The 15,251-nt window shown below is 47.7% G+C and overlaps 1 protein-coding gene across 1 annotated transcript; it reads right to left on the reverse strand.

Moving 5' to 3' along the window:
- Positions 1-750: 750 nt before the first annotated feature.
- On the reverse strand, positions 751-5,369 carry LOC125509725. Its single transcript, XM_048674748.1, has 2 exons — positions 5,182-5,369; positions 751-2,040 (listed from the first exon to the last, which is right to left on the reverse strand). The coding sequence occupies exon 2, from the start codon at positions 1,999-2,001 to the stop codon at positions 895-897; it is 1,107 nt and encodes a 368-aa protein (XP_048530705.1). The 5' UTR covers positions 2,002-2,040; positions 5,182-5,369; the 3' UTR covers positions 751-894.
- Positions 5,370-15,251: the final 9,882 nt, after the last annotated feature.

Raw genomic sequence — 15,251 nt, forward strand, 5'->3', positions numbered from 1 at the left:
TATCGTGGGGGAAGTGGGAATCGTTTTATCGTGCGGGGTAAGTGAGAATTGTACGAGGGATGTGGGAGGTCGAACCATCACGACGTTCGATTCTCCTTTAATAGTAGAGATTATAATTAGCTAAAACAGGCAATGAACAAAAAAACAGTTCTATAAAATGCCGATACGCGCACGCTGAACAGTGTATAGATACTACAAAATACTAAACAAGAACGATCAGAGTCAAGGACCAAAGTTACCACCAGACGGATTCATAGCGGCGGCCTCATAACACGATGAAAACATAAAAGTGGAAGAACCAGCGAAATAAACTCACCAAATAACAAGCGCATCAAAGCAGGATAATTAACACTCACTCGGTCCGGGTTTATTGAGCCCCCTGTACTATAGTGTCAAACTTTGAGCATAAATAGTTAAGTAATAAAATATAAACTAGTTTAAGTCACAAAATCATATGGTGGGAATACTCTTCGAAGAAGCAAGCATACCAAAACAGTTCACTACCACAAAGAATGGCGGGTGTGGTCTGCTAGGGGCAAGGCGGGCGCGCATTCTCCACTCGAGATAAAGGTAGAAGGAGAAACAACGGAGAAATCCTCAAGATGAAGTTTTACTAGTTGGCTCAAGTGCAGAGGTAAAAAATAACTAAAAACATATGCTAGAATTTAAGCAGATAGCATGACCAACAATTTTAATTTCTAAATTTTACCAAAGAAACAATATTTCATAAAGAAAGATGCACAGCATGCATGATGTTTTCATTTATTCTTCCAGCCATCAATTGCCTATTTCAACCATGGGGATAAAAGGTAAGCAAATATTTTCATTCACATCTGAGAAGAAAAACACATGGAAGGATCCATCCAATAACAGTGAAACATAGATAAGTTTTCCTCAGAGCACACAGTGGATTCTATTGTCCTCCAAGCTGTAACATTCAGACTTGTGCTTGATGATCTGGAAACCATTGACATTGCGCACCACCTCCACGCCGGTCAAGACAGTAAGCTCATTGACTGCACCATGAAGTGGTCTGCACGAGGTGTGCCTCAAGAGATTTCGAAAGCTGGTGGCGATGCAGAACTTGCCTGAGCCCATGTTTAGCAGGTGCCTCTGCCGCGGCAACCACTCATCGGGCAGGACGCTGAGATAGTTCCAGGAGTGCCGCACCACCGGTCGCCTGGAGGAATCGAAGTCAAAAGCACGCAGGCAATGGTTGGGGTTGCCAATGACATCGTCGAGGCCAAACCAGAGGTCAAACTCAGGGACATACTCCGCCGCACCGTGGATGGGCAGCACCCAGCTGCCAGCCTGCCTCCACTCGCGCGTTGCCGTGTCAAAGAAGGCGCAGGCTCCAGCATCCACAGATGAGACACATATTGTGGCGGCATCCAACACAGCGGCTGCAGAGGGAGGACAAACTTTAGTGTTGCTGCCAGGCAGGCACGGCCGAAACAGTGGCGGGCAGGGTAGAGGTCGCCAGTACCAAGACGAGTTGTTCAGATCAGTTGTCCTGGTATAGTTCAAGACCTCGAACAAGGCATTGTCCTCTCCTTTTCCTATGACATAGAGCTTGTGGTTGTCCTGGCCATAGCTCCGCCGAGTGATGGACAGGGCGATTGAGTCACTCTGCTTACAGAAGTTGGCTTGTGGCATGCCAAAGACGAAGTCCGTGCTAGTGTCGTACATCATCGTGTGGACGTTAGGGCTGACAAACATGACAGAGCCCTCCCCCTGCCCTCTCAGCAGGGAGAAGAAATGCCTGGTAGTTAAGTCGGCCATGTTAGGCAGTGATGAGAAGTTGATGTTCGTCTTGGGCAGACTCTGCTTGGGGCTCCCTTTCAACATGGTGGATAACCATCCCTTCTTATTCACTTCTGCCTTTTCGGCAGCTTCTGTTGAAGGGTAGAAGAGATACTCCATGAGGTTGATCCGGCGCAGGGAATAAACTCCCTTGGGGTAATTGTGTACTATCATATTCGCAAACTGACGATTCATCATCCTCGAGAATTTAACACACCCAATAGTTGAATATCGTGGCTATCAAAAGGAAAAAGTTAGTACAGTAGCATTAACACTTGTCGAAAACTAAAATATCATGATTACTCTAAATAGAAAGATCAAAGGGTCTGTCTAGTTACTGCAAATCTAAGTGACTCAATCAACATAAAAAGGAAAAGCAAAAGAAAAAGGAAAATACCTGCATGAATCTCCGAGTAAAATCAATGACATAGGACTTACACTTTGATGTGCAATACTTAGGGCACATCTAGACGTGCTCTAGCAAAACCGAAGATCAAGGGTGTGTTTGGTTGAAGAATGTGAGCGCTACATATAAACTTTGTCAAATTATATTTCCATCTAGTATCATATTTTATCTTTTGTAGCTAACTAACATTTTCATGCTACTTCTCTCTTCCAGAACAAAGATAAAAGGGGGAAATATATCAATGTGCCTATTGCTAACATTGATTAGATGGAGTTCATATTTCAGGATAAGCATGCTACCGGAGAGTTCACGGTCCTTCAAACACCCTATGACCGTGTTCATGCATGTGACAAGGATTTTATTGGTGATACCGAGAAGAAAATATGAGTGATGTTAAGGTTGATCCTGCAACACATTATGATTCAGATTGTGTTCCTGACGACACCACTAATGAATGCTCGTCTTCGAAGCGTCCTAGTCTCCTAGAGGTGGCAATCGTGATAAAGGTAAGTGGGTGAAGTGTGATGAGAGTGCAGCTCAAGACATGACGCGCTGCGTGATATGTCGGCTATGTTTTTAAGGCGACGCTTCGCTTTAAGGCGTTGGGGGGGCGCCTCGACGCCTAGGCGCCTAAAGCGGGCATATTTGCAAAGCGCTGGGGGGTGCCTCGACGCCCGCCTCGACGCCTAGGCGTCGCCTTACGGACGCCTTAAAAACATAGTATGTCAGATACTATGCGTTCCACACACGTACCAACCCGAATGAGAATTTAATCAAAATAATTGATGACATTGAAGAATACTCTCTCTTCATCCGACTTGCGCTACAGACATCTGTGGCCACCAATGAACGAGTGGCTTCCATGTTGAAGGGGAGACCGATGGCTGCTATTCAAGAGTTTGGGTGCTGGATCGGTGATAACTTTCCTGAATACGTTCCCGTTCCTCCTGCTGTGTGATTCATTTCACTGCAAACTTTCAGGATTATTTTGTATGTCTTCCGGCATCGTCTCCTAGGGAGATAATGACCATGCCTCCTCATGCAAGCATGTAATGATGTCACAGAGTTATTCATTCCTGAACAATAAGCTTTTTACTCAGATTCTTTATCAGTCAGTGTGTTAAATTAATCATCATAAGTTGCGCTGCATTTTTGCATGACTATTTACAACTTGATCTGCTTATAGCTGTTTCACTGTTTTTTCAAGGTATTGTAGTGATGATGCACTTGTTATCTCTATCTCTACTACTATAGTACACAATTTTTTGAATCTACCTTCGTCTCACCAGTTGTACCTGCCCCTTGCAGAATAATTCATTTGTAGCCGTCGAATATGTTGGATCGAACGGCTGAGGTCACATGGATTCGCCACTCACAGTCCTCCCGCCAACCTAAAAGTCAGTCGCTTCTTCTGGAAAACTCCACAAACCACGGCCGCCTTCGGCAAATAGATTGCATGCCAACCTCCCTGGCCTGGATGGCTGGATGCGTGGAGAAAGAAACCGATTGTTGAGCCCCACCGTGGTGGAGCCGTGGAGCGTGGCACATCCGCACATGCTGCTGTGTGTGGCCATGGCTGCCAGATGCGAGCATGGCCGTGCCTGCCGAGGAAGACTGGACGAGGCGAGCGCGAGTATCGGATGGCGAGGTCGTGCGCTTCACCGGCGCCGCGACGGTCTTTGGGTTGGCGTTCGATGGGTCTAGGGCAGGAACGGGATCTGACAAAGGGGAGCTGCGGCGCGCTGGTTTGCAGGTGCTGTGTTGTCTGCTCGACAGTCGGTCAAAGGCAGACGCAGCAAACAGTGGCGTGTGGCCTGGGCTTGGCGTTGTTGTTTTTCTAAAACTGTATGGAGTGGCACAGCTGGCCCAGTGACAACCTTCATGGCCCGTATGGCCGAGTATCAGGCTGTCAACCGAACATCGCATTCAGCCCAGGTGGGACGGGCGAGCAGGACGACTGTTTTATAGCACATAAAACCGATGTTTTTATTTCTTAAAAAACATAAAAAAGATGTTTTTTTCTTAAAAAAACCCATAAAAAGATGTTTTTTCCTAAAAAAACATAAAAAAGATGTTTTTCTCTAAAAAAAACATAAAAAGATGAGCCATGCATATACAATATGGACGTACATGCAATTTTATGGCAACTGTTGTTAGATACTTAGAAGATATCTAATAATACTTTAATAATTCCAACCAAGTGACGTAGAATACTACATGAAGATGATCATTTTCTAACCAAAATATAATCCCATGACGTTAATTGCCATTTTGTGTATACTGACTGCAAGTTAGTAAAGTAAGTGCTAACCAGAATTTCTTGACATGTTTTGTCAATTTAAGAAAGTGAAAAATATCAGGACATTGTAACTTAGCATGAGTTTTCTCTTAATAACTCGGCATGAGGTTACAAAGCTAAGGCAATTCATGTAGAAAGTACTAAGTTTGTATTAATTTTCTTCTTGTTCGTGTGAAAATTGCAAATAATAATGCGCACGTGCCTTCAACTAGTAAGCTACTAGTCCCTCACTAATGTAAAAAAACGTTCTTATATTATGGGACAGAGGGAGTAGTATTTGGATCCTATCAAGACGAGCTAGCTTGCCCTCAACACAGCCAAACGGTTAGCTGCTGGCTCTTGCCAGCAACGGCGTTGAACCAAACGCGCAGCTAAGGCAAAGATAGCCCAGCCGAGCTAAGCTAGCTCAGCTATAGGCAAGCTGGGCAATACAACCAAACGCACCCCAATGGTTTGGCCAGAAGGACAAGAATCGAAAGCTCATACCTGCTGCACCACTAAAATCAAATATAATTCTGTGTGCCACCCGTTCAACTCTCACATCTAGGGCCGGCCGTCGTCGGTACGCGAATTAATTCTACAGGCGTTTCCCTGCGCGCCGTAGGAGCTGTGAGCCACGGGCGCATATCGTATGCAGACGAAAGGTTAGGCCAGGAAAGGTTCGGATGAATACCTGAAGCTGGCGCCGGGAAAGTGGGGTAGAAAGGCGGCGGCGGGAGGACTGTGAGTGAGATGGGATCGGGAGAGGGCCTGCGAGCGGGTTCGAGAGGAGGGGGTCGAGGGAAGGAGGAGGTCGGGAGATGGGTTCGATCCTCTCTCTGGCGGCGCTAGGAGGGAGAGAGGGATCGAGGGGGAGATGGTTTCAGTCAGCGCTAGGGCTAGAAGCGTTAGGTGGGCTTGGGGCAAATGGGCCTTAGAGGCCGGCCCAATGCTGCTGCTGGTTGGAGACCCCAGATGGGCTGGTTTGGCTCTCCCTCTCTCTCTTTAACTATTTCAAAGAAACCCAAACTTGGAAGAAAAGCCTAGAGGGATAGCAGTGGAGTTTGAACATGAAGTAAATTTTCTCAGAGTCACAAAAATGAGCCGGATCCACGAAAAATGGAAATGATCACGTGGGTGAAGTTTGAAACGAAAACATTTGGATATAATTCAAATGGTTTTGCATAGGAAGTAGGTGATAGGGAGGTCCAAAAATGTTCGGATTTTTGATGGAGCTCCGGAAAATGATGAAAGAAATATAAGGCAAGGTTAGAGACTCAACACTTGAATAATAAAAAGGCCAAGGAATTTAATATGCAAGTGTGTTAAGGTGAATTCCAAAACAATGGAGTGGTTTTATATAGCTCCCTAAATATTGGGAGGATATGTTATAAAGAGAATCACCATGTGAATTCCCTCGGTTTAAATGGATCAAAGATCCATGTCATTTATTTAGTTGAGTTAAGAAAAGAAATGACATGATGCAATGCACATGATGCAAAGATGAATGCAAAGAACCAAACAAATCACACAACGAAACCCAGAAACCCTGGAAGGCATCTGAAGCTCAAGCACCCAAGAGTAACAAGATCCGCTAAGGATGAGTGGGGGAATAAAAAATCCCTTGGTGGAAGTGTAGATCGGTCCCTTCTCAACCACTCCCGAGCAAATCAACAAGTTCGATTGGCTAGGGAGATAGATCGGGCAAGAGGAAGCTTGGGGTATTCAATGGAGCTTGAGCAATAAATGGTGCTTGGGCAATAATGGAGGTTGGGGGAAGAGGTAGGTCAAAGGGGGGGAAGAAGACCCCCTTTTATAGTGGGGGAAACTAGTCAACCGTTACCCCCCACTCAGCCCCGCAGAGAGCGGTACTGCCGAGGAGGCAGAGCGGTACTACCGCCCTTAAGCGGTACTACCGCTCCCCCTCAGCGGTACTGCCGCGCCAGAAGAGAAGGGCTGGGGCTGGGACCCAGAGCGGTACTACCGCGGAGACAGGGCGGTACTACCGCTCACAAGCAGCACTACCGCCACTACTACCGCAGCTAGTACCGCAAAACCCGACACGAGAAAATGCGCACTCGAATCGAAGCGGAAGGAGCATGAAGCCACAGCGGTACTGCGGCTGACCCCAGCAAGCGGTACTACCGCTCCGAGGAGCGGTACTACCGCTTAGTGGACTTCAGCCGTACTACCGCTCCAACCACAGTGTCGAGGCGGTAGGAGCACGGATCCGCAGAGGTACTGCTGCTGAGGCCATCAAGCGGTACTACCGCTCCGAGGAGCGGTACTGCCGCTTAGTGAGCCTCAGCGGTACTACCGCTGTGGCCCGCGGTACTACCGCTGGGTCCAAGAACAGTTGAAGAGTGGAGAAAAGAAAGCTCCATAGGGGCGGAAAGAAACGGAGGATGTGATGAGGACGTGTACGTGTTGATTCCACCCATACCATACCGAAGCAGATCCCCTCTTGATAGTACGGTGACTACTACGCAACTTAGTCCACCAACAAAGTTACGAAAGAAACTACACCGTCTTGAGTAGAGCGCCGAGGGGAAATAATCGTTCCGTGCCGAAGAATGAATATCTGAAAACTCAAAGCACCCGATTAGTCCGCAAATGCATTGTCATCAATCACCAAAACACCGTAGGGATAAATATGCCCTTACAATCTCCCCCTTTTTGGTGGATTGATGACAATACGGGATTTGCACAGAAAAGAGTAATGACATAGAATGCAAGTGAACTCACGCCTCTAAAATATAGACAGGCTCCCCCTAGATGTGTGCAAACTAGATGAGTGCTTTGGACTGCACGGCACACATACTAGGATCACGACTCCCCCTATATTTTAGAGACCAACAACCTAAGCAAGATATATGAGAACAACATATATGAAAGGATGAGCATGCAAGCTATAAGATACCGAGGTGCCTAAACATAGATAAGATAACTAAGGTAGCATATGTCTTACACCATATGACGGGAACTAAGGTCTCACAACAAACCAAACCAAGAGAAACGCACAAGAAACCACAAGACTCAAACGAAGCACGACACAAGAAGCAAAACAAGCAAATCCCTACACTCTCTCCCCCTTTGGCAACGAGACACCAAAAAGGGGCCGAGAGAGACACTACGACTCCAGGTGATCATCACATCTCTGCATCGTCATCGTGGGTAGAGAACTGCTCGGCATCGGAGTCGGTCCAGTGGCAGTTCTGATGAATCCAGTCCTCCTCTTCAGTGATCTGTCCCTCAGACCCACTGACAACTGTGGCGCCCAGCTGGCGCATGATCTCCTTGTGGCGCGTCCTGGCATTCTTCTCCGCCACATGAGTCATATACTGACCATGGGACTCCATGCAGAAGAGCTTCTTCATCTTGCGCTTGAGTTTCTGGGCCCATGATGGTTTTGCACTGGAGTGGCCAAGGTCCTCATCGTGGCCAGCAGGAGCATCCTCACCCTCAGTTTCCATGGCAGCAGCAGCAGACGGTCCCCCTGTGGCAGCAGTAGCAGAAGGACCCCCTGTGTGAGGTGTTGTCCAGTTGTCCTTCTTCCTCAGACGCTTGATCTCATGGGAAACCAAATCTCCAGTCTCACAGCACTCTGGGGTAAGTCTGTGCCCAGGCCCTCTCAATGAGCCTCATGATGAAGGGACCATAGATAGGACACTTGCGCTCAGACACGGCAGATACAAGTTCAGACCACATGACATGAGAGATATCCAGGCTCTCTCCAGTGTTTGCCTCCTTCTCATGCTGACAGAAAAGGAGCATGTCCACGAGGTAGGAGTGAACCTGATCCAGATTCCCAATGCGAGGGAAGAGAGTCTCACGGAAAATGCGATGAAGAATGTCCAGATACGGACACAGCTCGTAGGTCTTCTTCTCAGTGACAGGGTGAACCTTCACAGTGCAGTAGGGCCAAAGGGCTTGCTTGTGGGTGGAAGTAACATGGCGGTGAGGACGGAAACCGACAGGAGTCTCAAGCCTGTTATCCACCACATCAAGTAACTCCATGAACGCCCGCCACTTGACAGACAGCCGCTTGCCATTGGTCATCCATGTCAGAGTCCGGTCGCCATCAGTTCTAAGATGAATGGTGGCATAGAACTGAGCCAACAAATCCGCATCGAAATCCTTATTGAACTGCATGATCCGGAGAATGTTCAGCTGAGTGCACATCTGAAGGGCTTCTCCAAAGTACTCTGGGTCCTTCTCCATAGCATCAATGTCAATGGAGCGAACATCAACAAACAGATTCTTCTTGACCTTGATCACATCAAAGTAGATGGAAAACTGAAAACGGTTCCAGAACGGGCGGTTGACCAAAGTGGGTTCTTGGTCCACTGTATAGGGGTTGCGACGACGCTTCTCCCAAAACTCCTTGTTGGTCATCTCAGTCACAGTCTTCCCTTTTGGCTTGTTGGCGGCTCGCTTTGATTGCTGAGGAGGTGGAGGAACACTTGCTGAAGCACTCGCTGGAGGCGGTTGGGTGCTCGAGGAACTACCGGCAGGCTCTGAGGTCCGGTAACGCTTGGAGGTGGCACGCCCGGGGTTGATACGGCGACCTTGCTGCTCGGAAATGTCATCACCTGGAGCCAAACACAAAAGGACGCAAAACAACCAGAAGAAACGAGCATAAGCCAACAAACACAGCAAAAGATCAAGATAAGGCAGGAGAATGATGGAAAGTGGCATGCAGCGGCAGTACCGTGACCTGTCCGCGGTAGTACCGCCCCAAGTGGTAGTACCGCCCCAAAGGAAGCGGTAGTACCGCTCTAGGTCAAGTGGTAGTACCGCTCCAGGGGGAGCGGTAGTACGGCTTGAGGCGAATACACAGCAGTTTCAAAGCGCAAGGCGGTGAAACAGTGGTTTCCTACTACCGTGGATAGATCCGGCACTACCGGCCTACCAAATTCAAAAATAATCCTACCAAACATCAATCTAGATGATCTAGTTGCCTTCTCCAACCAACTCAAGCCTAGATTTAGCCAAAAATCTAGAGATGCCGCCACCATTGCCCCAAAAGCACAAGACAAAAAGCAAGACCAAAAGAGAAAAGGAACGGGGGCAATACCGGCATCCATGGCAAGAGGACGAGGTGGGGATCGACTCCACCGAAGGAAATGGAGAGGAACGCCCCGGAGGAGGAGATCCACCGGAGCCCTTCCGCGGCGGAACTGTGCAGGAGAGAGGGAGAGGCACGAGGGGGCGAGCGAATGGGTATGGGGGAGAAGAAACCTCCCCCTGCCCCGATAAAAACCCCTTGGCCCCGCCCCGCAGCGGTAGTACCGCGCCGGGGAGCGGTAGTACCGCTCATAAGCGGTAGTACCGCTCGGTGGCGGTAGTACCGCGTACACCGGTAGTACCGTCCATCACCAGCGGCAGTACCGCTTATCAGCGGCAGTACCGCTCGCCAGCAGCGGCAGTACCGCCCAGCACACCGCGGCAACTAGACAACATGGCTTAGCTCAAAAAGACAGAAAAAAACTGCAACGAAAAGCAAAAGAACACACCAGCAAGAGGCCAAGACCCCTCTTCAAGAGAGGGCGGTGGCCAAAGCCACCTATGTTTGAGTCAATAGGTATGGCACCGCGAAGATTTTAACCTTGGGCCCATGACCAAAACTCGTCTTTTAAGCACACGTGCCATCAACAATGGCTAAAGTGAAAGACTTGATCAATTTATGCATAATGGGGGGAGGGAGAGTTCATTGAGAGAACAACACTCCCCCTATGTCCATGCCTACACCTAAACTAGACAACAAATTGTGTGTGGTAGGGTGTGCACGGGTTCAAGCAACATTGCTCGAATCAATGATATTTAGCTCATGCCTTAACTCGCGAAATCTTGCTTCATCCAAGGGCTTCGTGAAAATATCTGCAAGGTTGTCATGAGTGTTGACATAGTTGAGCTCGATCTCTCCTCGCCTAATGTGATCCCGGATGAAGTGATACCGAATCTCAATATGCTTCGTCTTGAAGTGTTGCACCGGGTTGAGAGAAATCTTGATGGCACTTTCATTGTCACACCAAAGAGGCACTTTGTCACAAGTGACACCGTAATCCTTTAAAGTTTGCCTCATCCATAAGAGTTGTGCACAACAACTACCAGCCGCAACATACTCCGCTTCGGTGGACGAGAGAGACACACAACTTTGCTTTTTGGAAGACCAACTTACCAAAGAGCAACCAAGGAATTGGCATCCTCCGGAAGTGGACTTCCTATCCACTTTGTCCCGCCCAATCGGAATCCGAGTACCCTACAAGCTTGAAGTTTGAACCTCTTGGGTACCATAAGCCAAAGTTTGGGGTATGAGCCAAATATCGAAAGATTCGTTTGACCGCCACATAGTGACTTTCCTTAGGTGTGGCTTGAAACCGTGCACAAATTCCCACACTCAACATGATGTCCGGTCTAGATGCACAAAGGTAAAGCAAGGATCCAATCATGGAACGATATACCTTTTGATCCACCACTTTACCATTGGGATCTAGGTCAAGTTGGCACTTGGTGGGCATTGGGGTGGAAGCCAGCTTGACGTCACTTAGCTTGAATCTCTTGAGCATGTCTTGAGTGTATTTGGATTGATTGATGAAGGTTCCTTCTCTTCTTTGCTTCACTTCGAACCCTAGAAAGAACTTCAACTCCCCCATGGAGGACATCTCGAACTTTGAGGTCATGAGAGCGGCAAATTCCTCATTGAAAGCTTTGTTAGGAGAACCAAAGATAATATCATCAACATATAATTGGCACACAAACAACTCCCCTTTGACCTTCTTAGTAAAAAGAGTGGGGTCGATTATCCCAACTTCAAACCCACGGTCTTGTAACAACTCGGTAAGGTGGTCATACCATGCACGTGGGGCTTGTTTAAGGCCATAGAGTGCCTTATCGAGTTGATACACATGATCGGGAAAGTAGGGATCCTCGAACCCGGGGGGTTGCTTGACGTACACCAATTCATTAATGGGACCATTAAGAAAAGCACTCTTCACATCCATTTGATGTAACTTAAAGTTATGATGAGAAGCATATGCAATCAACATGCGAATGGATTCAAGATGAGCAACGGGAGCAAAGGTTTCACCGTAGTCGATACCCTCGACTTGGGAGTAGCCTTGTGCTACCAAACGAGCCTTGTTGCGAATGATAATCCCATGGGCATCTTGCTTGTTCTTTAATATCCACTTGGTTCCAATGACATTGTGGGTCCCTGTTGGCCTTGGCACCAATCTCCACACTTTGTTGCGCTCGAAGTTGTTGAGTTCTTCATGCATGGCATTAAGCCAATCCGGATCTTCTAGCGCCTCATAGACCTTGTGAGGTTCCACACAAGAGACAAACGCGTGATGCTCACAATAATTTGCTAATTGTCTACGAGTGCTTACCCCCTTTCTTAAGCTTCCAAGCACATTCGTCATGAGATGATCCTTGGTAGAGAGCTTGGAAGCAACTTTGGCGGCACGGCGCTCTAATTCCTCCTCGGTGGAGAGTTGAGGAGAGGTTACTTGATCATCTTGAGCGTCGTCATGAACTTGTTCTTGGTCTTGAACTTGCTCGGAGGAGAGAACTTGACCTTGGGCATCACTTGGTGTGTCAACACCGTCTTGAGTATGATCTTGCCCTAGGTCTTGTTCATGAGGTTGAGGGCCTTCATTTTGTTCTTCGGAAGCGTGTGGGCCTTGGGTTGGTGATGGCTCCACTTGAGTGGAGCATTGTCCTTCTCCTTCGGCCACAAGGGGTTCCTCAATGGGTAGGATGAAACCAACACCCATTCTTCTTATGGCTTGAGGAGGAATTTCATCACCTACATCACAAGTGCCACTTTGCTCCACTTGGGAGCCGTTATTCTCATCAAACTCCACGTTACACGTCTCCTCAATGAGTCACGTGGATTTATTGAGGACACGGTAAGCATGAGAGTTTGTAGCATAACCAACAAATATGCCCTCATAAGCTCTAGCCTCAAATTTAGACAACCGAACACCTTTCTTGAGAATGAAGCACTTACACCCGAATACCCGGAAGTACTTGAGGTTGGGCTTGTTACCGGTGAGTATCTCATAAGGAGTCTTGTTCAAACCCTTGCGGAGGTAGAGCCTATTTGATGCATGACACGCGGTGTTGATGGCTTCGGCCCAAAAGTTGTACGGAGACTTGAACTCCGCCATCATGGTCCTTGCCGTATCCATCAACGTCCGGTTCTTCCTCTCCGCAACACCGTTTTGTTGAGGGGTGTATGGTGCGGAATATTGATGCTTGATTCCCTCATCACTAAGAAATTCATCCAAGGTGTAGTTCTTGAACTCGGTGCCGTTGTCACTTCTTATTGTCAAGATCTTTGCATTGTGTTGATGTTGTGCTTCATTGGCAAAGTCAATGACGGTTTGTTGTGTCTCGCTCTTCCTCTTGAAGAAATACACCCACGTGTACCTTGAGTAGTCATCCACAATTACCAAGCAATACTTTCTACCTCCAAGACTATCGAAGGACGGAGGCCCAAAGAGATCCATGTGAAGGAGCTCCAAAGGCCTCTTTGAATAAATGATAGTCGTGGGAGGGTGAGCCTTCTCATGTAGCTTTCCTTCGATACAGGCACTGCAAGCACGATCTTTAGCAAAACTAACATTCGTTAGTCCACGGACATGGTCCCCCTTTAGGAGACTTTGCAAAGATCTCATATTGACATGGGCTAACCGGCGATGCCAAAGCCATCCCACATCAACTTTAGCCATTAGGCATGTCGCGGTCTTAGTGGGTCGCTCCGAAAAGTTAATCACATATAGACCGTTCTCGACATGCCCAACAAAGGCTACTTTAAGAGTCTTGCTCCACAAGAGGGCCACGGTATCGATATCAAAGAAAGTGGCAAAGCCCATGATTGCAAGTTGACGAACGGAAAGTAAAGTTTAGGCAAGGGACTCAACAAGCATGACCTTCTCGATCGTGAGATCATGAGAGATGACCACCTTGCCAAGTCCCAATACCTTAGAAGATGAGGCGTCACCCCACTCGACATGGGTGGGCATAGATGGAACCTTGTGCACGTCCACCACCAAGTCCTTGCTTCCGGTCATATGATTTGTAGCTCCGCTATCGAGCAACCATGATCCACCACCGGAAGCAAACACCTACAATAGATCAATGCTTGGTTTTAGGTACCCATTTTGTAATGGGTCCTTTGATGTTAGTAACTAGGGTCTTAGGAACCCAAATAGACCATTCAATGTACTCATGAAGAGAACCAACAAATTTGGCATAAACATGCCCATCACTAGCACGACACAACACATAAGAAGGATTAAAATCCCCGGCTTTGTTGGGTGAGGTGACATTGCACTTCTTGACTTTGTTCTTCTTCTTCTCCTCGGGGACACTCTCTCCCGCCCTCACAAAGGTTTGCACGAGGGGAGGAGGTCGCTTGGTCTTGTCATTCTTCTTCTTGTTTTTGGAGTCGGGGACGTACCCAACCCCTTCCTTCGCCACACCTCCCTTTTGGTTGATCAAGAGATCATTGAGGTTCTTCTTGCCTTGTATGCAAGTCTCAAGGCCTCTCTTAAGTTGCTCCTTCAACTTAGCATTTTCCTCAACAAGATGTATATGCTCACAACACGGGTTAGTAGCATTTGCATTATCAATTAAAACCATATGAGGAAAAGTTGCTTTCTCCTTAGTTAGCTTCACTTGGAGTTGATCATGAGACTCCTTGAGACTAGCGTGAATACCCTTCAAGGCCTTGTGGGCCTTGTCAAGTATATCAAACTCCTCTTTGAGTCTAGCAAGATCAACTCCGAGTTTGGCTTTCTCGGAATTTAGCACACGAGAAACAACGAGGGCATGATCATAATCTTTCTCTAACTTAGCATGATCAACGTTGTATGACTCCTCAAGAGCCAAACGAAGACCACGCTCTTCCTCAAGAGCATTGGAAAGATCCGAAATCTCATCGGCATAGTCACGACTATGCCCTTCCATCCTTGAGATGGTGTCTTCGTGAGCCTCGATCATGTCATTGGCCTCACCAAGTTGTTCCAAAAGAGCAACAAAGTGCTTCTTGGATTTTCCCTTGAGTTTGCCCATAAAGGCCTCAAACTCGTTAGCCTCCACACTAGCTCCCTCAACTTAATTAATGCCATCCGATGGGGGAGGATGATTAATGATGGTAGTTTTGATGTTGGAGGTTACCTTATTTGTGGCTTTAGCCATGAGGCACTTGGCGTTGATGCTCTCGTTGGGTGAGTCGAAGAGAGACACTCGTGATGTTGTGGCAATGGCGACGGATGCCATGGCAACCGACTCATCATCTTCATCATCGTCGTCATCCTCATTGTACTCTTCTTGCACAACCAAGGCCTTGGGAGGAGTCTTCTTGGTGAAGTTGTTCTTGTTGGGGAACGACTTGGCCTTGTCCTTTCGGATGAGTTTGCCACCATTGTCTTCCCTCTTCTCATACGGGCATTCCGCAACGAAATGACTCACGTTGCCGCAGTTGTAGCAAGTCCTTACACGTTGCTTGCCCCTTGCACCACTTGAGTTGTTTTTGCTAAAGTTGGGCCTCAAGTTTTTCTTGCTCCAAAATTGCCTTGAAGCAAGTGCCATATGTTCATGATATGCATACTTTGTCTCTTCGGGGTTGCTCTCCTCTTCTTCCTCTTCTTCTTCTTCTTCCACGGTGAGCTTGGCCTTCAATGCGAGGTTAGGCTTCTTTGGCCGTTTAGAACGGAGCACCGCATTGTCGGCGGTTTTGTCCAAAATGTTCAT

Source organism: Triticum urartu, chromosome 5 (genome assembly GCF_003073215.2).
Source record: "Triticum urartu cultivar G1812 chromosome 5, Tu2.1, whole genome shotgun sequence".
NCBI lineage: Eukaryota > Viridiplantae > Streptophyta > Magnoliopsida > Poales > Poaceae > Triticum > Triticum urartu.

Excerpts from the sequence above, each read along its gene's own strand:
- LOC125509725 (XM_048674748.1), bottom strand. The coding sequence starts at position 2,001 with ATGATGAATCGTCAGTTTGCGAATATGATAGTACACAATTACCCCAAG.